General features: G+C 46.8%; 1 protein-coding gene across 7 annotated transcripts in view; it reads right to left on the reverse strand.

The window, feature by feature from the left end:
- The window catches only part of LOC117007415 (lethal(3)malignant brain tumor-like protein 3), a 44,624-nt gene that overhangs the window by 9,504 nt on the left and 19,716 nt on the right, over positions 1-15,404 (reverse strand). For all 7 annotated transcript variants that reach the window (XM_033080574.2, XM_033080575.2, XM_033080572.2 and 4 more), the window contains 8 exons: positions 14,956-15,041; positions 10,602-10,712; positions 9,353-9,467; positions 9,153-9,252; positions 8,135-8,311; positions 5,452-5,583; positions 5,008-5,069; positions 2,326-2,492 (listed from right to left, as the gene is read on the reverse strand). In XM_033080574.2, coding sequence (XP_032936465.1) covers positions 2,326-2,492; positions 5,008-5,069; positions 5,452-5,583; positions 8,135-8,311; positions 9,153-9,252; positions 9,353-9,467; positions 10,602-10,712; positions 14,956-15,041 — 950 coding nt within the window. The remainder of the gene's footprint in view (positions 1-2,325; positions 2,493-5,007; positions 5,070-5,451; positions 5,584-8,134; positions 8,312-9,152; positions 9,253-9,352; positions 9,468-10,601; positions 10,713-14,955; positions 15,042-15,404) is intronic.

Below are 15,404 nucleotides of genomic sequence, written 5' to 3' on the forward strand. Positions count from 1 at the left end.
AGCACAGGACTGATGGCCCGTGCTGACAAAGCAGCCCCACACGACATCCCTTCAACAGCTGCTGCAGGACTGACCCCGTCTGAGGCCACAGAGAGGACCTGGGGTAACTGGGATTTAGAAAGCTACTCACACTTGCCACAAGGACAGTCCCCCCGCCCCCAGGTATTAGCATTTGAAGCAGGATTAACTAAGGAACAATACAACTCTAGCACATCCTAATGTTCTTCTATGAGTCAATAGTCTGCTCTGAAAACATGACAGGAAGCTTTCAATAAATACCAAAGATGCATTAAAGTAACTACTCACAGTGACTGCTCAGTGTTACTAGGACTTTCTTAGCTTGAGGGCCCCTAAATACTGCTGCTGTTGCTGCTCTGCCATTTCAGCTGTTCTCAACCAGTGGAGAATTAAAGAAACGTTTTTTTCATTAACGTGGGTTTTATAAAATAAAAACAGCTCTTCAGTCTGAAACCAAAGGAGAATTTTACACCCCCACACTCCCATTTCAGATCAGCAGAATGGACTTCTCTGTGCAGCAGAGTTCAAAGCACAACCCAAAGGCAAATGTTTGCCCTGCAGAAAGATGCTGGGAGCCCAAATGCCAACAGACCAAATGTATTTTGGACTCCCTAAAACACAGCAAGTCCGGCTGCTTTCAACTTCCAGACCTGTGGCTACATTGCAGTGCACATGCTGATCCTGCAAGTGCTCAGAGAGAGCCTAAATTGACTCCTCTGGGAAATTGTGATGAACATAATTTGCAAAACCAGACCCACTTTACTGAAATTCGAGATAAAACCTGTAATGACTTTAGCCAGTCCATTGTGGTGCTGCAACTGAGGTTTTTAATGTGCCATTCACACTGCAAATGGCAGCCAAAAGTTCCCCAGTTGTTTCAGACAGCAGTACAATTCAGTTTATTCTGGGCTTGAATCACGATATCCAGTGCCCTGCATCCATGTCTGTGGTCCCTGCTCACACTCATCCATTATCAAACTAATATCCCAGTTAAATTTACCAACAGTTGCTTTAAAGGTCAACTACAAAGGACAAATTTTATTTGGCTTGGATCCTGACACTGTACTTCCATGAAGCAGCCTCCTGTTTTATCCAAAAGAAAGAGATTTTGATTATCATGTCAGAGGATTATCTGCTTCTGACTTTATTGATTTGCTAAAAGACCTTTTGGACAAATCATTGGAAGCCTTCTCAAAAGGACAGGAACAATATATCTTTCAGATATTTTTTCCTCCTTGGTATGAATTTAATTCTAGCACATTTTTATTAAAAAGAAAAAAAACAAAACACCACAACCAAACACCACAACACTACCACCAAACCACAACAACTCAACAAAAAAAGGACCAGATTTTAAAACATCAACACTAATTGCTCTGTCCCTTTCTCAGCTGCTGTGGCTCCCATCTCCCAAATCACTGCAATCCCACCAGACTCCTACCACTCCTATAGCACGAAGAGCAAAGTCAAGATTGGATTTATCTGATGTTAAGAGGTACTTAGGGAAAATGCACTTTCTAAAAGTCTCTGAAGATCCTCTCTGCATCATGAACAGCAGTACCTTTTTCCTGCTTTGCACATTCCCTGCATCCTTGCAAGCGCAACACTACAGCACATTTCTCTGGAATTAAATGCCCTGCAATTAAGCACCAGGATCCAAATTGTCACTACTTCCCAAGCACAGAGAGAAATATTATTTGTGCCCAAGGCATCAAGGCAAAAACCAACTACTCAGCACACAAAACACTCTGGCTTTTTCACACACCACCTAATTACAGGAGACATCTCAAGAGCTGCAGAGACACATCTCCAGCTGCACAGCTACCTCTGCCAGAAATCAGGTCAGGCTGTGGGCAGTTTTGTTCCCAGGGAATCAGGCATGGAGATGCAGCAGGAGTGGGCATGCACAGTGCACTCTGGAATTCTCTCCATCATAAAAGTGAATCAGCAGCAAAGTCACAGGAGAGGGGGAGGGAGATCAGAGAAAGGGAATCTGCTGATGCTTCAGGCCTGAGGACTGAGAGAGATCAAGGGGTAAATAAACAGAGGGAGGGAGGGAGGGAGGGAATTCTGTTGAGGGCAATAAACTGCAAATACCAGAGGGTTAACAGGGGTCCTTCCCCTCCCTGATAAAGGGTCTTGGGTCTAACCTCCAGCTGAGTCAGCTCTTGCCCACGAACAGCATACAGACAAGCACTGCCTAGGAGAGGGAAGGAAATAAAGATGTCTCCCAGCTAGCACTCCAGAGGAAGAGTGCTCTGGCATTCCTGCAGCCCTGGAGAGCGGAACAGGGAACAGGTAACTCACCTCCTCCACAGTCCATTTGGCAACTTGTTTGGCTGTCAGGCCTGAGACCTCCGGCAAGAGCCTGCAGTGCTGCTCCCAGAAGAGATGGAGGCGGTGGGTCGGGTTAGCGGTCAGGGAAGGCATGAAGATAGACTGGTGGAGAGCCTGCTGGAGATCCAAATCAGGGCCTGGAAAAGGAACCCAGACAAGTCAGAGCCAGGCTTCAAGTCGGAACAACTACAACAAAGCAGGAGAAAGGGTCACAGCATGGAGGGCAAAGCAAGGCAGGGTGAGCAGAGCCAGGCACAGCTACTGTGCAGCACACAGAGCTCTCAGGGTGTTCTCACCCTCCTGAGCAGCAGAAAGGGAAAAAAAAAGTAAGATTGCCAGGCTGGAGGTTTTATCCTTAGCTTCTTCCCTGGAAAATGATGTCATGCTGCTAACAGAGAAGATGTTTGCAGCGTTTTATTGACAAGGTGGAGAAGTTCTGGTAACAGCATCTTCAGCTGGGAACTGATGGCACCGTTCCAGTCCCAGCTATAGCAGAGCTCTGTGCCGCCAGCACGGCCTGGGCTTACTCCCCAGGAGACTCCCAGGCCAGGAGTGCTTAAGGTACCTCCAGACATCAACTCCCTCCTCATGTATCAAGTGATGGAAGCTTTGAAAACCAAGGCAAAAAAAGGAGGAAGGAATCACCCCTCCCTAATGAGATCACTGGAGCAGTGCAGAGTCATGGTCCTACAGGGACATGCTGGTTATACAACAGGAAGTCAGGCAGAGGATGGGAACAGGCAGGGAAGCACTCCTCTGGTTTACAGCGGCACGGGGGCTGCCCCCAACCTCGGCCCCGCAGGCTGCCCAGCGCCATCGGGTGGCATTCCCGAGCATTCACACTGCATCCCAGCCTCGGGAAGGCTCCGTGTGCCTGCAGCGGCTACTGCGCTGCCGCTCTGCAGCCCCCGCTACTCTGCTGCCTCTGCTACCCCTGCAACCTCTGCTACCCCTGCTGCCTCTGCTACCCCTGCTGCCTTTGCTACGCCTGCTGCCGCCCTACAGCCTCTGCTAACCCTGCTGCCTCTGCAGTCCCTGCTACTCTGCTGCCCCTGTTGCTCTGCAGCCTCTGCTGCTCCTCCTGCCCCTGTTGCTCTGCAGCCTCTGCTGGCTCTGCTCAGTGGCTCTCAGTGGGATGGGGTGTCAGATGTGGGGCGTGAGCAGTCACTACATGGAAAGCGCACATGAAAACGGCTGGAATAAAAACAAAATCAGATTCACAGAGTTTGCCAGCTCCCTCCCTGCTGAAGGGAAAGCACCTCTGGAGGTAAAGCCTGTCCTATTGAACAGTCACTCCCCTGGGCCCAGAGCCCCCTCAGCTCCTCTCATCTCCACATCCCTAAAGGTCATGAGACAGCATCAAATAACATCAAATTTCTAATAATGAAACCAAAGGAGGATAAATAAAGCCTGAGTAAGAACTGCTCAGTTCAGGAGCTCCTGGTGATGAGAGGGCACAGGACCTGCTTGTGAGAGGGCTATCACCCCCTCCTTCCCTGCTGCACTGCTGCAATGGTGGGGACAGACAGCAGCTGGTCTTGGCTCCACCTCCTGCTTCAGGAGGTCCCACTCATGTCCAAGGTCTCCCCCACTACCACAGCCCTGATGGGTGGGGACTGCTTCCATCTCAGAGTAATTCCTTTTCTCCACTAAGCCCAAATCCTTGGACTAAGCACCCAAACCATGACTGAGACAAGTGACTTTCCCTCTGATGAAGAAGCAGTGATCTCATAGTTTAAATGTAGCTGGGAGGAAAGCTCTGGGTAATTGTGTAATTGCAGGTCAGTGGATGATTGCATTTCCCTCCCCTGATTTCCATCACTCCATGGGAGGTGAATGTGAAGGGAGAGTGGGCAGCTTTCCCTGCCAGCTGCAACTGCTGCAGACTCAGCTCTGACTGCAGAACTCAGCACTAGGTAAAAATGAGCATTAAAAAAAAAAAAATCCAGGCACCTGTCCCAGTTTGTGCCTGCTTAGCTATTTTTGATTGGAGACTTATTACCATGTTAAATCCTCCTAAAAGCCTGGTCAGCTCTGTACTCTAAAATGGCTTTTTATAGTAAATCTGAAAGTTAAGCATATGGTTTGCTAAAGTGATAGCAGAAAGCTGCTCTGAAAACTTAACCTGTCATGCACCAGGAAAAAACCCCACTGTTTTTCCATTCAGCTTTTCATTTTCTTTTTCATCCTTAAGAGAACCTTTAAGAAGTCCTCAGAATATGTTTTTGAATATCCATGGGGGTCTAAAAAAATAGGGGTGATGGAACCTAAACTATCTGCTAAGTTTTGAGCAAGCTCCCTTGAGCTCTGTGCTGGCTTTATCACAGCCTGACACAGGTCACAGACTGTTTGCAAACCCCTTATCACTACGAAGTGGCACAAAAACCAGTACAAACTTGTCTTCTCAGTTAATAAATACAAGGCTCCACTTTACAAACTCCTCTATTAAATCTTTCACTTCTAAGTAATTTTACCCTTTCTCCCCATTTTAAAGGAAGAAAAAACTACCATTGCCATCATCTCCAGCACATGCTTTCTCTTGACTGTGGAATCAAAGACAAAAAATGCTGTGAAGTTCTGAATGTTCCTTGTGACTGTGGGGATATTGTAGATGGGCATACATAGAGAAAGAAGGAATAAAATTTAACCAACCTTTCCCATTGCTTTCCTGTTTCACCAGCTGAAACTTGATATAGGCATGTGAGCACCCAAGCCTGAAAGCAACAATTACAAAACATTTCAGAAGACACAGAAACTGATGCAATTTCTTCTCTATATGAAGATTAATGGGATTTATAGAAACGGAAAACTTTTTCTTCTTAAAAGAAGCAATAGCTCCATCCCTGACCTCCCTCTGAGTTAAGGGCTATTCTATTAAAGTCATGGCCAGAACTCAGATCTGAGTTTACTGCAGGAAAGAGAGGGCCCAAAACAACAGGAGGAAGGGAGGAGATTTACCATGTCATTCTAAAACACTCCGCTGCAAAACTCTGATCAAATTGGGCTGTTTGTTATTTACACCTTATTTCAGATACAGCAGCAGCATCAAGAAATGCAACTGTTAATGCATGAAAATATATCACAAAACTTGTTTACGTTTTTGCTGTGGCTCTGAGGTCTGCAGAGGAATCCTCATCTCCCCAGCCTCTCTCCTGACTGTTTTCTGACTGCTCTGATGGAGTATGGATGCTGCTTTCACACCACTTTTCACTGTTTGGTGCAGATTTTCTGAAAAGACAGATAAATGACAGTAGCTGAGCTGACATCCTCTGTTCTCTTTTCCCACAGGAGAGCAAAGCCTGCTGCTCCTGGCAAGTGAGAGCAACAACCACCACCTTGTGGCAGAACTTTCCCCTCCATGAGTACAAAGTGCTTTGTTCTTCTGCAAGGATTGAGAGAGTTTATGTGAAATAAATCAGCCACTGTGGACTCAGGCTCTGATCCCGGCAGTGTCATGGTGAAAGCAAGAGATTAAGATTTCTGAAACTTGATACCTCTGGATAACATTTAAGAGTTTCCATGACTAAATTTGATGCATAAACTGCGCTATAGAGTTGGCCAAGTGAGGACAAGCAGCAGAGTGATACCAGATTTCCAGGCTGAATTTGGACCTCTCACTATCAGGAAATGAAATACTTAGAAGAAAATAAGTATATTACAATTCTGAAATGCCATTTATTCTGTCAGAATTCAAAATCTCCCAAGAAAGCTTTACGGTAACAATGCCATTGAAATGCAATACATTTTGGTGTGGAAATTAGGGAATGAAGATGCCTGCATAGTTGTGGTATGGGAGGAAGCACTTCAGCCATGAAGGGCAGGGAGGAGAAAGAAGCATTTATTAATTTTTTTCTGGACAAACAGATCTTGAAAATGTTATAAACCTAAACAAATAGATGAACTTTAAAATATAGATAAGCCTTCACATACAACGAAGAAACTAAAGTATTGCTGGAGCTTGCCTTGGTGAGACGGGATTTATGAACACTAATGATAATAAAAATCCTACATATCCTGGTCTGTCCCATGACAGGTTTAACCAACTCCTACACTCCACAAACCAAGGCACAGTTTCCTTCAATGATACTCAAAGGCAAGATTTCCTTATAAGAAAACAAAGTATCTGAGAGCACTCAGCTTGTTTGCTGCTAAGTGATACACACACAATGCTCAGCCAACCCGGGCTGGATCACAGTTACAGTTTAATAGCGCAAAACAACCTCGGCTTGACAGTTTTAGGACAGGAAACGAAGGAAAAGAATATACAGTAATTTCACGAATACAAGCCGCACCAATTTGACCAAAATTTTGGTGGAAACCCGGACGTGCGGCCAATATTCCGGGGCGGCTAATACATTAACAAAATTCTAAAAGCTGCCAACACGGAAGTGAGAGCCCGCGGCAGCCCCAAGCCAAGCTGGAGCCCGGCCGGCCCCGGCTGAGGTGGGAAAGCCGGGCAGAGGCGGGGCCAGCAGTGTGGGGGCGGGCGGCTGAGCCTGAGCCAGCAGGGCGGGGCAGGGAGGGCGGCAGAGCCCGGGCCAGCAGGGCGGGGAAGCCTGGGAGAACTGGGGCTAGCAGTGCAGGGGAGCCCGACTGCATAGGGGAAGATAGCAGAAGCAGGAAGCCCGGCGGCGGGGAAAAGCCCCCTAGAAGCAGGGCTGGCAGTGCACGGGAGCCACACTGCATAGGAGAGGATAGTAGAAGCAGGAAGCCCGGCGGCGCGGGGCTGCCCGGCGGCAGGGAAAAGCCCCCTAGAAGCAGGGCTGGCAGTGCACGGGAGCCACATTGCATAGGATAGGATAGTAGAAGCAGGAAGCCCGGCGGCGCGGGGCTGCCCGGCGGCAGGGAAAAGCCCCCTAGAAGCAGGGCTGTCAGTGCACGGGAGCCACATTGCATAGGATAGGATAGTAGAAGCAGGAAGCCCGGCGAGCAGGGCTGCCTGGCGGCGGGGAAAAGCCCCCTAGAAGCAGGGCTGGCAGTGCACGGGAGCCCAGGGGAACCAGGGCTAGCAGCGTGGGGGAGCCCGGCGGTGCGGCGGCCAGCAGTGCCGGCCAGGGCGAGCCAACATGGCAGCGGCGGTGCAGACGGGAGCGGGGAGCCAGGGAGTCTGGCAGCGGCGGCGGCAGCAGCACCGCCCGCAGGGCAAGCAAACGCAGCAGTGGCAGTGCAGACGGGAGCAGGGAGCCTGGCGGCGGCGGCGGCAGCAACACCGCCCGGCCGGCCCAGCCAAGCCGTAGCGCCGAGCCGGGCCATCCACCCCTATCGGCAACCATGAGCGGGCCGAGCCTGCCTGGCCCTGCCCCGAGCCAGTAAAGCCCGCTATGCCGCGATCCTGTTGCTAATTGGCCAATTTGTGAAAGCTGTGCACGGATTCTCGCTACGAACGAAAGTGCGGCTAATATTCGGGGTGCGGCTTATCTATTGACAAAGACAGCAACATTGTCGAGGCACCGGGGGTGCGGCTTATAATCCGTGCGGCTTGTATTCGTGAAACTACTGTATTTTAAATTGCAACAGCAAGGAAAAATTTATGGAGACAGAATGCAATTTCCTTTGTTGGAATGGGACCAGAACACCAGGATTAAGGAGTCAAGAAACCTATTAAGGCATATGAGGGTATAAAAGTGCACTGCTCTGTGCTAAGAGTGTCTGGGGCACAGGTCAATAGTACAGACAGATGTACGCAATGCTCTGCTGCATTGCAGCCAATTCTGGTGGTTTTCATCCTTGTAAATGGTTTTGCTCCCCAGTACCTAGCCAAGAGTAAAATCCAGCTCACCTGGATTGTGAAGAGTCACCCTGAGAAGACTCCTCTGTTCCCAACAATGGGCCAGGGGTCTCCAGCTTCCTGGCTTTCTGCATGCTGTTCCCAGGGGAAGGTCTCTCCCCACTCAGCCGGTCCTGTAACAGGTTTTCTCTGCTGAGGTTTACATCAGAGTATGGGCAGCCAACTAAGCTGTGGCAGAAAAACAAAAAAGAGAAAGGACAATGAAAGCTTTACAGTCATACAGTCTTCCCTACCTCCAGCACAGAAATCTGCCACAAAACCAGAAAAAACGAGGCCACAAACTCTCAGGAGGTGCTGTTACTCAGCTCTAGGTATGAGAAAGTAGGGGACTATATGGCAGAATTAAAAGCCAAATTCATGTAGTCAAAGAACCACTGCACAGGACAAGAAGAGCTCATCCTCTGTAACCTGCAAACTGGAACATTTCATGAATCAACAGAGTTCTGCAACTTTCAGTCTGAAAAATTCAAAGCACTTTACTACATTATAAACTACCAAGTCTTCTGACCTCCCACCTGAGATTGTTTTCTTGCTCTTAAAATAATTTACTTGAGAAAAAGCTTCCTCTTCCAAGAGCACACAAGAAATCAAAAGACAGAGCATAAAACATGAGCAACCCCTCCTCATTTTAACATCCTACCCATGCCCTCTCCTCTTCAACTGCCTCCTTTCATGTTGTCCTTGGGTATATTATTTCACAAATAGAACTCCTTCAGTACTGCTGGAATGTAGAAACTGGAGGGAATTAATCTTTGCATTGCAGCTATCATGATTATAGTGATATAAACAGAATTTATGATGAACCAGCCTGCTTAGACACAAGAGGGAGCTGTGATTGCAGCTATCTCCTGAATAACCACCGAGATCATTTCAGTGCAGTGCAGTTGCTTGGTGCTGCAACATTATTATTATTATTATTAATATTATTATTATTATTATTGTTGTTGTTGTTGTTGTTGTTTGTTGTTGCTGCTGCTGCTGTTATTATTAACAGCACTCATCTACATACGTGTAATGTGTTCCGTATCGGGGGCCCCGGACATGCCCGATCCCCTGGCAGCCTGGAGTAGGACACGCCTGTCCCACTGCTCCCTCTGGATCTTCAGTACCTGAGAGTAGTAAAAAAGGAAGATAAACAGATTTTCACATGAGGAGCAGAACTACACTTAGGAAATTATCCAGCATAACAACAGCATGTCCTGTATTTACCTAGAGGGACTTGCAGAGCGTGTCCAGTTTTGTCACACCAGCCCACAGGATGGATATCAGGGCTGTCTGCATCCACCCAGAAATCATAGTGATGGTCCCAGCCATCAAAATGTATCTGAAAGAAGCGGAAGTCTTAGGAAAGACACAGTTCAGGGCATGACTCAGCTTTTAGGTTAACTTCCCCCTTTGTTCCCCTTGCTCAGCTGATTCATTCAATCATTCAGATCAATCTTTCAGTCAGGCACAATCGTCTCTGTGCTCAGTCTCTTTGTTTTCCTGCACCTGTGTTTTACAGAATAACTGGGTTCTGCTAACACAGTGTGTCACCCCACAGCCCATGGGGTGCTCTAACACGCAAAGTCCAAGGCTATGCAAACACAAACGCTTATTTGTTTTGTTTTCTGTGGATCCCAGAACAACACAAAACCCAACAAGTTTGGTGGGTTTTGCAGTGAACAAGCTGCAATTTTCTGCTAGATGAAGACTGGTAGTAGCTCAGATCCAGGTCAGGTTAACAGAGACTGAGGATCACTGGAGTTTAAAGGCTACTGGGCTGTTCATACAGCAAAGTTTCAATGTATGAATGAATTAAGTATCATGCCACTACGGTCCGGTAAAGTTTGGCTTTTGTTCATAGCAATGAGATTCAGAATCAACCAGAAAATGGGGAGTCAACTCCACTCTTGCCCATGGAATCATCCTTTGGGAAGGAGACCTGTGGCCACTGAGCCTCCATCAGTGCAGCCTCCACTTTAGCTGGCTCATAATTAGTTCCTCAGAAGCAACAGATTATTTGGGCAACAAACTTCCATGAAAAGACTAGGTTAAAATGCATTTATGTGACAAATTTGTATGGAGAATGACACTGCTTCCCACATGTACCAGAGTTTAAATTGCATTGGCTTTTCCTCTCCTGGTAGGAAAAAAACCCAGTCAGGCAGCTTCCCCAGCAGCACACTCATGCTGCCATCAGTCACGGAGATCACACAGAAAATGCCAAGAGATGGAACATCACACTGTCAAGTGTTAGTTCAAAACAGTTGCATTAGAACAGCAACTAACACCAGGTCAGTTCCATCAGATTTCAGCAAAACAAAGCAACAGGAACCATGTCCACTTGGGCAGGCCCAGGGGCCACAGCAGCTGCCAGGTTGTTGTTTGCCACTCCTCCTTCCCAAGGGGTGTTTTCCCTGCATTGCCCATCGCGGGGCTCTCAGCACAGGCTCTGCACTTGTGAGCAAGGTCATACCTTAACACGGTGGCTGTCTTTGTCAATGATTGTTGCCACTCTTATCAAGATGGGATTTCGTCTGTCCACAGCCTCTAACTTCATATTAACTTGAAATCCGTGAGGAGGACGCTGAAAGAGAGGATTGTAAGCAGAATGCTAAGAAGTCTTGGAGCTCAGAGCTGGTACCTGCTCTGAATGAAATGTGCTCCAGTTTTCATCCACTCCTAGCTGCCTTTGGAGCTTTGGGTTATCTCACATGGCAGACTGTTCAGAGTCTAAAATCAGAGCTCCCAAGAGGACTGAGCTGAGTGTTTGTCAGCAGCCCCATGCTGCTGGAGAGGCAGCCTGAGGTAGCTCACCACAGAGGAGGGGTCCCAGCCAGGACAAGAGACCCTTCCCTCATGGACAAAATGCCAGGGACCACCACGAGCAGCTCCACTAACACAGCCTCCCCAGCCTGACAGCATACCTCCCACACAGTAGGGACATGGTTTTCTCTAGAGCAGGAGACTGAGAGGGGAGAGATCTCAACAGTACATACGAGTATCTCCAGGGCAGATGTCAGAGGATGGTGCCAAACTCTCCAGTGGGGCCCAGCGACAGGAAAAGGAGCAACGGCCCTGAACTAAATCACAGGAAGTTCCACCTCAACATAAGGAAGAACATTCCATGGGGGATGGCAGAGCACTGGAACAGCTGCCCAGATGAAACACTAATCTTAAAGAAATTAGGATTTTAGTGAAAAGTTGAAAGAAACTGGGCTTGAGATAGTTACCTGATACTCAAATAATTGATTGCCTGTCAATTTATGGTTGCTTAGCTGTGCTTGAAATGGGAAAGGATGAAACTGGTAGTTAGGTCCAAAGAACACAAACAATTGCAACCAGAAACTCATTCTTTGCAAAACTGGAGTTGCCCCAAAAGCCATTTGTATTGTCATTAGCAGAAAAGGTCAGGGCGAGGAAGACTTGCCTTACTTCCTCTGTTTAAGACCCCTCCCCACAAAAAACAACCCCAACCACGCTGCTTAATAGCTTTTCAAGCTAATTACCATAGGAAGCAGGGGATGGGAGGGGCTGGTATTATGAATATGTATTTGAACCTTTTGTCAATAAATAGACTCTGTGATCACCTGTGATTTTGCAGTGTGTTTTAGGGGGCTACCCCACACTGCTGCCCAGCACTGAATAAACACACACTTTCTAACTTTAAATTGTTACAGAGTCTTTTGTCCATCACAGTTGAGTATTGGTATTAGACCAATACTCATATCTTGGTAACTCACAGGGAGGGTGTGGAGTCTCCTTCTCTGATGACATTCCAAACCTATCTGGATGTAAAATTCCAAACCCACCTGTGTCACCTGCTCTAGGTGACTCTGCCTTGGCAAGGGGTTGGAATGGATGTCTCTTCCAACCTGACTATTCTGTGATGTCACACCAGCAAGGACAGTGGCCAGCTCCCCACTTTTCACATCTGAACACGCCATTGGGTGAGGCCGCTCTTCAGTACACTACATCCTCCCTGGCATCAGCTAGAGCTCCTGGCTATCACAGTTACCCTCGTTACACAGATTACTCCTTATGACAACACCTGCACTGCTTGTTAACAACTGCTGGGAGCTGCTGTGCTAGGACTCAGAGCAGCTCTGGCCTGGAGCCTTCCCCTGCAGAGACTCACCCTTTTCCTCAAATCCTGAAGACTTTGGGAAAACTCCAGAATGTCCTTTGACCTGATGTGTGCCTTTGGCACCACCTTAGGTAACCTCTAAGCAGTAAACAGCTTTTACCAATTTTTTCCATTTATCTGACTGCAAATTCATCCACTGACCTCCTCAGTGCGGGGTTATGGATGATCAGTCAAAACATGTCCCTCTTCACTTCTGCACACAATGGTCAGGATTTTAGCAAGAAATGATAAATTGTCTATTTGAACATGACAAAAAGGATAATGAAATTATTAAAATCACACTTCCCTCCCAGTCCTTCCTTACCCTTTTTACTGACAGTGGCTGGGGACAGGAAGGAGATGCACTCCTGAGCTAAGGGGTTTAACTCCACACCTGAAGTTCCTCTTTGGTCATTTCACCTGGACACAGACATCTATCAATGGGCTGTCAGACACTGGACACACCACAAAAAAGACAATCTAAACTGCTTTTATTTTCAAGAGCATCTTATTAACCAGCCAACCTTGTCTGTCCTCCTGAAGAAGAAGCTGAGTGCTCAAGGTCCAAATCCTGCCCAGAAGAGGAGCCAGGCTCTTTGCTTAACCCTTGCTGAAGGGTTGCTGCCCTTTTGACAATAGTTTATAAATGCTTTGGAACTGCCAGCCCAAGAGAATGAGCTGAAATAACAATGCTTACACTGGAGCTGTCTCCTGAGTTTTTGGGTGAAGAGGGCAGAAATCCAGACCGAAGACCTGCTATTTGTGCTGGTGACCTGTGTCTCCAGACTACATAAGACAGCTCTTTAAAATTGTTAAAAGCTAATTCAGTGAGAAATGTCTGTTCTGGCTCTCAATCCGCATTTTTATGTACTGATTTCCTGTAATTGCTAGCTGGAATAATAATAATAATTTTTAAAAAATCAATAGCTTTGCCATTTATTTGCACTTCAGTCCATCCAAGCCAGAAAAATAACGAGGTTTGATCTCGAAAGAGTTCTATATATATCTGATATATATATCTGGTTCTATATATATCTGATATAGCTGATATCTCAAATATCTTTTCTTTTCTGTCTCATTTTTGAAACACAGTTTTAGATGCTAATTTGCACTCTGGAGTTTCATGAGAGCCAGAATTGGTCCTTCTACTCTTCTCTCAAAGCCTGATACCTTAAGGAGCAGAGCAATGGCTGCAGAAATGTCTGGAAAACAGGAAAGGAGGTAGACAAGGCAGCTGCATCCCCCTTGGGAAGACACTTCACTTTGAAAGAATCCAAAGAAGGGAGTTCTCAGTACTGAACAGGGTCCCTGTCCTAAGCAGAGCCTTCTTATGTTCAGATGACATTTCTCACCACCTTTTAGACCCTGAAAATCTGAGGGAAGAAGCCACAATGGCAGATCTTACAAAGGATTTGACCTGAGAGTTTTAAGTTCACATTTCCCAGCTCTATTGGGATTTTAGGAGTGTGGCTCAAAAAAGCTTAGTCCACCCTTGAGGGCAACAACTCTGTCCCACTGACAGGCTCCACTCCACATCCTGGCCCTGGCTCCAAGGTGCTTCCCAGCTATGGGAAGCCTCAATCCCAGGGATGTTTTGGAGCTCCACTGTGCCGCAGATAATTCCAGTTAAAGCCTTACAGTTCTCTGAAGAGGCAAAATTCTCTTCCACTTCCCTGACACCAACTTGAAGCCTGCACCAACCTCATGCGGACACCTGCTGAAATCTGGCAATTATCAGAGCTGTCTGGCTGGATTTTTGCCTCTCTTATCTGAGACCTCCCTGATTGCTTCTCCTCCTCAGTCCCAAAGACCTTTCCACAAAAATACACAGGAGGGCAGTAGGTATTAACCTGCAACTCTCACTTCAGAAAAAGGAACCAGGACACGTGTCACGATGGCAAAGAAGAGTTTTTAAACATATTGCAAAGTTTAGCAAGGTGAGTCAGCAGTGTGGAAGGGAAAAAAATCACATTAAAAGTACAGTTATTTTCAAAGGTTTTTGGTTTGTTTCTGCTCACAGTGAGATTCCAGACAAACACACTGAACTGCAATGAAAGAAACAAAAGCTCATGATCCCAAGGTTGAGAGAAGCACCTCCACACTGAGGCTGCAGGATGGTCTTAGTGCACCCAGGGGCTTGGCAGAGATCCTCTTTCACCTGTTAAGACATTTATTTCTGTGAAGGGCACAGCTGGCTCCTCCCTAGATGGACTAAGGTCTCTATCAGCACACGTAAACCCTTGATATGAACTTCTCTACCTTAACTCCAGCCCCACCAGCCAGGGAAGTATGGATTTGCACAACTGCAAGGTGAATTTTAGAAAGGTTTTTAAAACTTCATGTAGAGGGGACACCAGGTAACTGCACTCCTCCTCTCTGTGCCCTCTGTGAGACACTTCCCACATACCTCCAGAAGCCACAGTTACCTGTGTGGACTGAAGGCTCTGCCCTTAAATCTGCTAATAGAGTCACTTAAGATATTCAGTCAAAAATCCTTTCCAAGCCAGCTTTCCATAGTATTAAAAAAAAAAAAAATCCTGTATTTTGCTGTGTGTTTTTGTTTCAGCAGAACTGAGATGATCTTAAACTCAAAGTAAACCACAGTTTCACCCTCCTGGCACAGACAAGGTGAACCACACTCAAATAAAGCAAAAAAAGGGTGGATAACAGCACCCAAGCAAGAACATTAAAGAGATTCACCCACCAGTTTAAAGGCTCTTGCTGGGGCTGCTTGGGAATTAGTTTCTTCCAAGTATTTCTCCCATGAGAAGTCTTTGGAATCCCTGTGTCCTGAAAAAACAGAGAATTAACATTCCTCTAAGAAAACCCCCACATTTACTGTTACAAACAGCAAAAAGGCAGCTGACACTGTAATTAGCACTTACAATGGATGGTGCTGGAAAGTGGCCTGTTTGCTCCTACCCACCACCTCCACCAGAGCAGCTCTGCCAGTTCCCCAGTTTTACACTGGGCATGAACCCTGGTGAGTTCATTTCTGCACAGCTTAATCAATTCTTATTCTCTAGAGAAAACTCCAATTATGAGCTAGTCAGAGGATTCTGTGATGTGCAATGGCATCACTAAATTAACCTCCTGTTTTATTAACTACTCTATGTGTGTATGCCTGTAAGACTGTAGAAACTTCTCCTCTCC

The sequence above is a fragment of the Catharus ustulatus genome, chromosome 26 (assembly GCF_009819885.2).
Source record: "Catharus ustulatus isolate bCatUst1 chromosome 26, bCatUst1.pri.v2, whole genome shotgun sequence".
Taxonomy (NCBI): domain Eukaryota; kingdom Metazoa; phylum Chordata; class Aves; order Passeriformes; family Turdidae; genus Catharus; species Catharus ustulatus.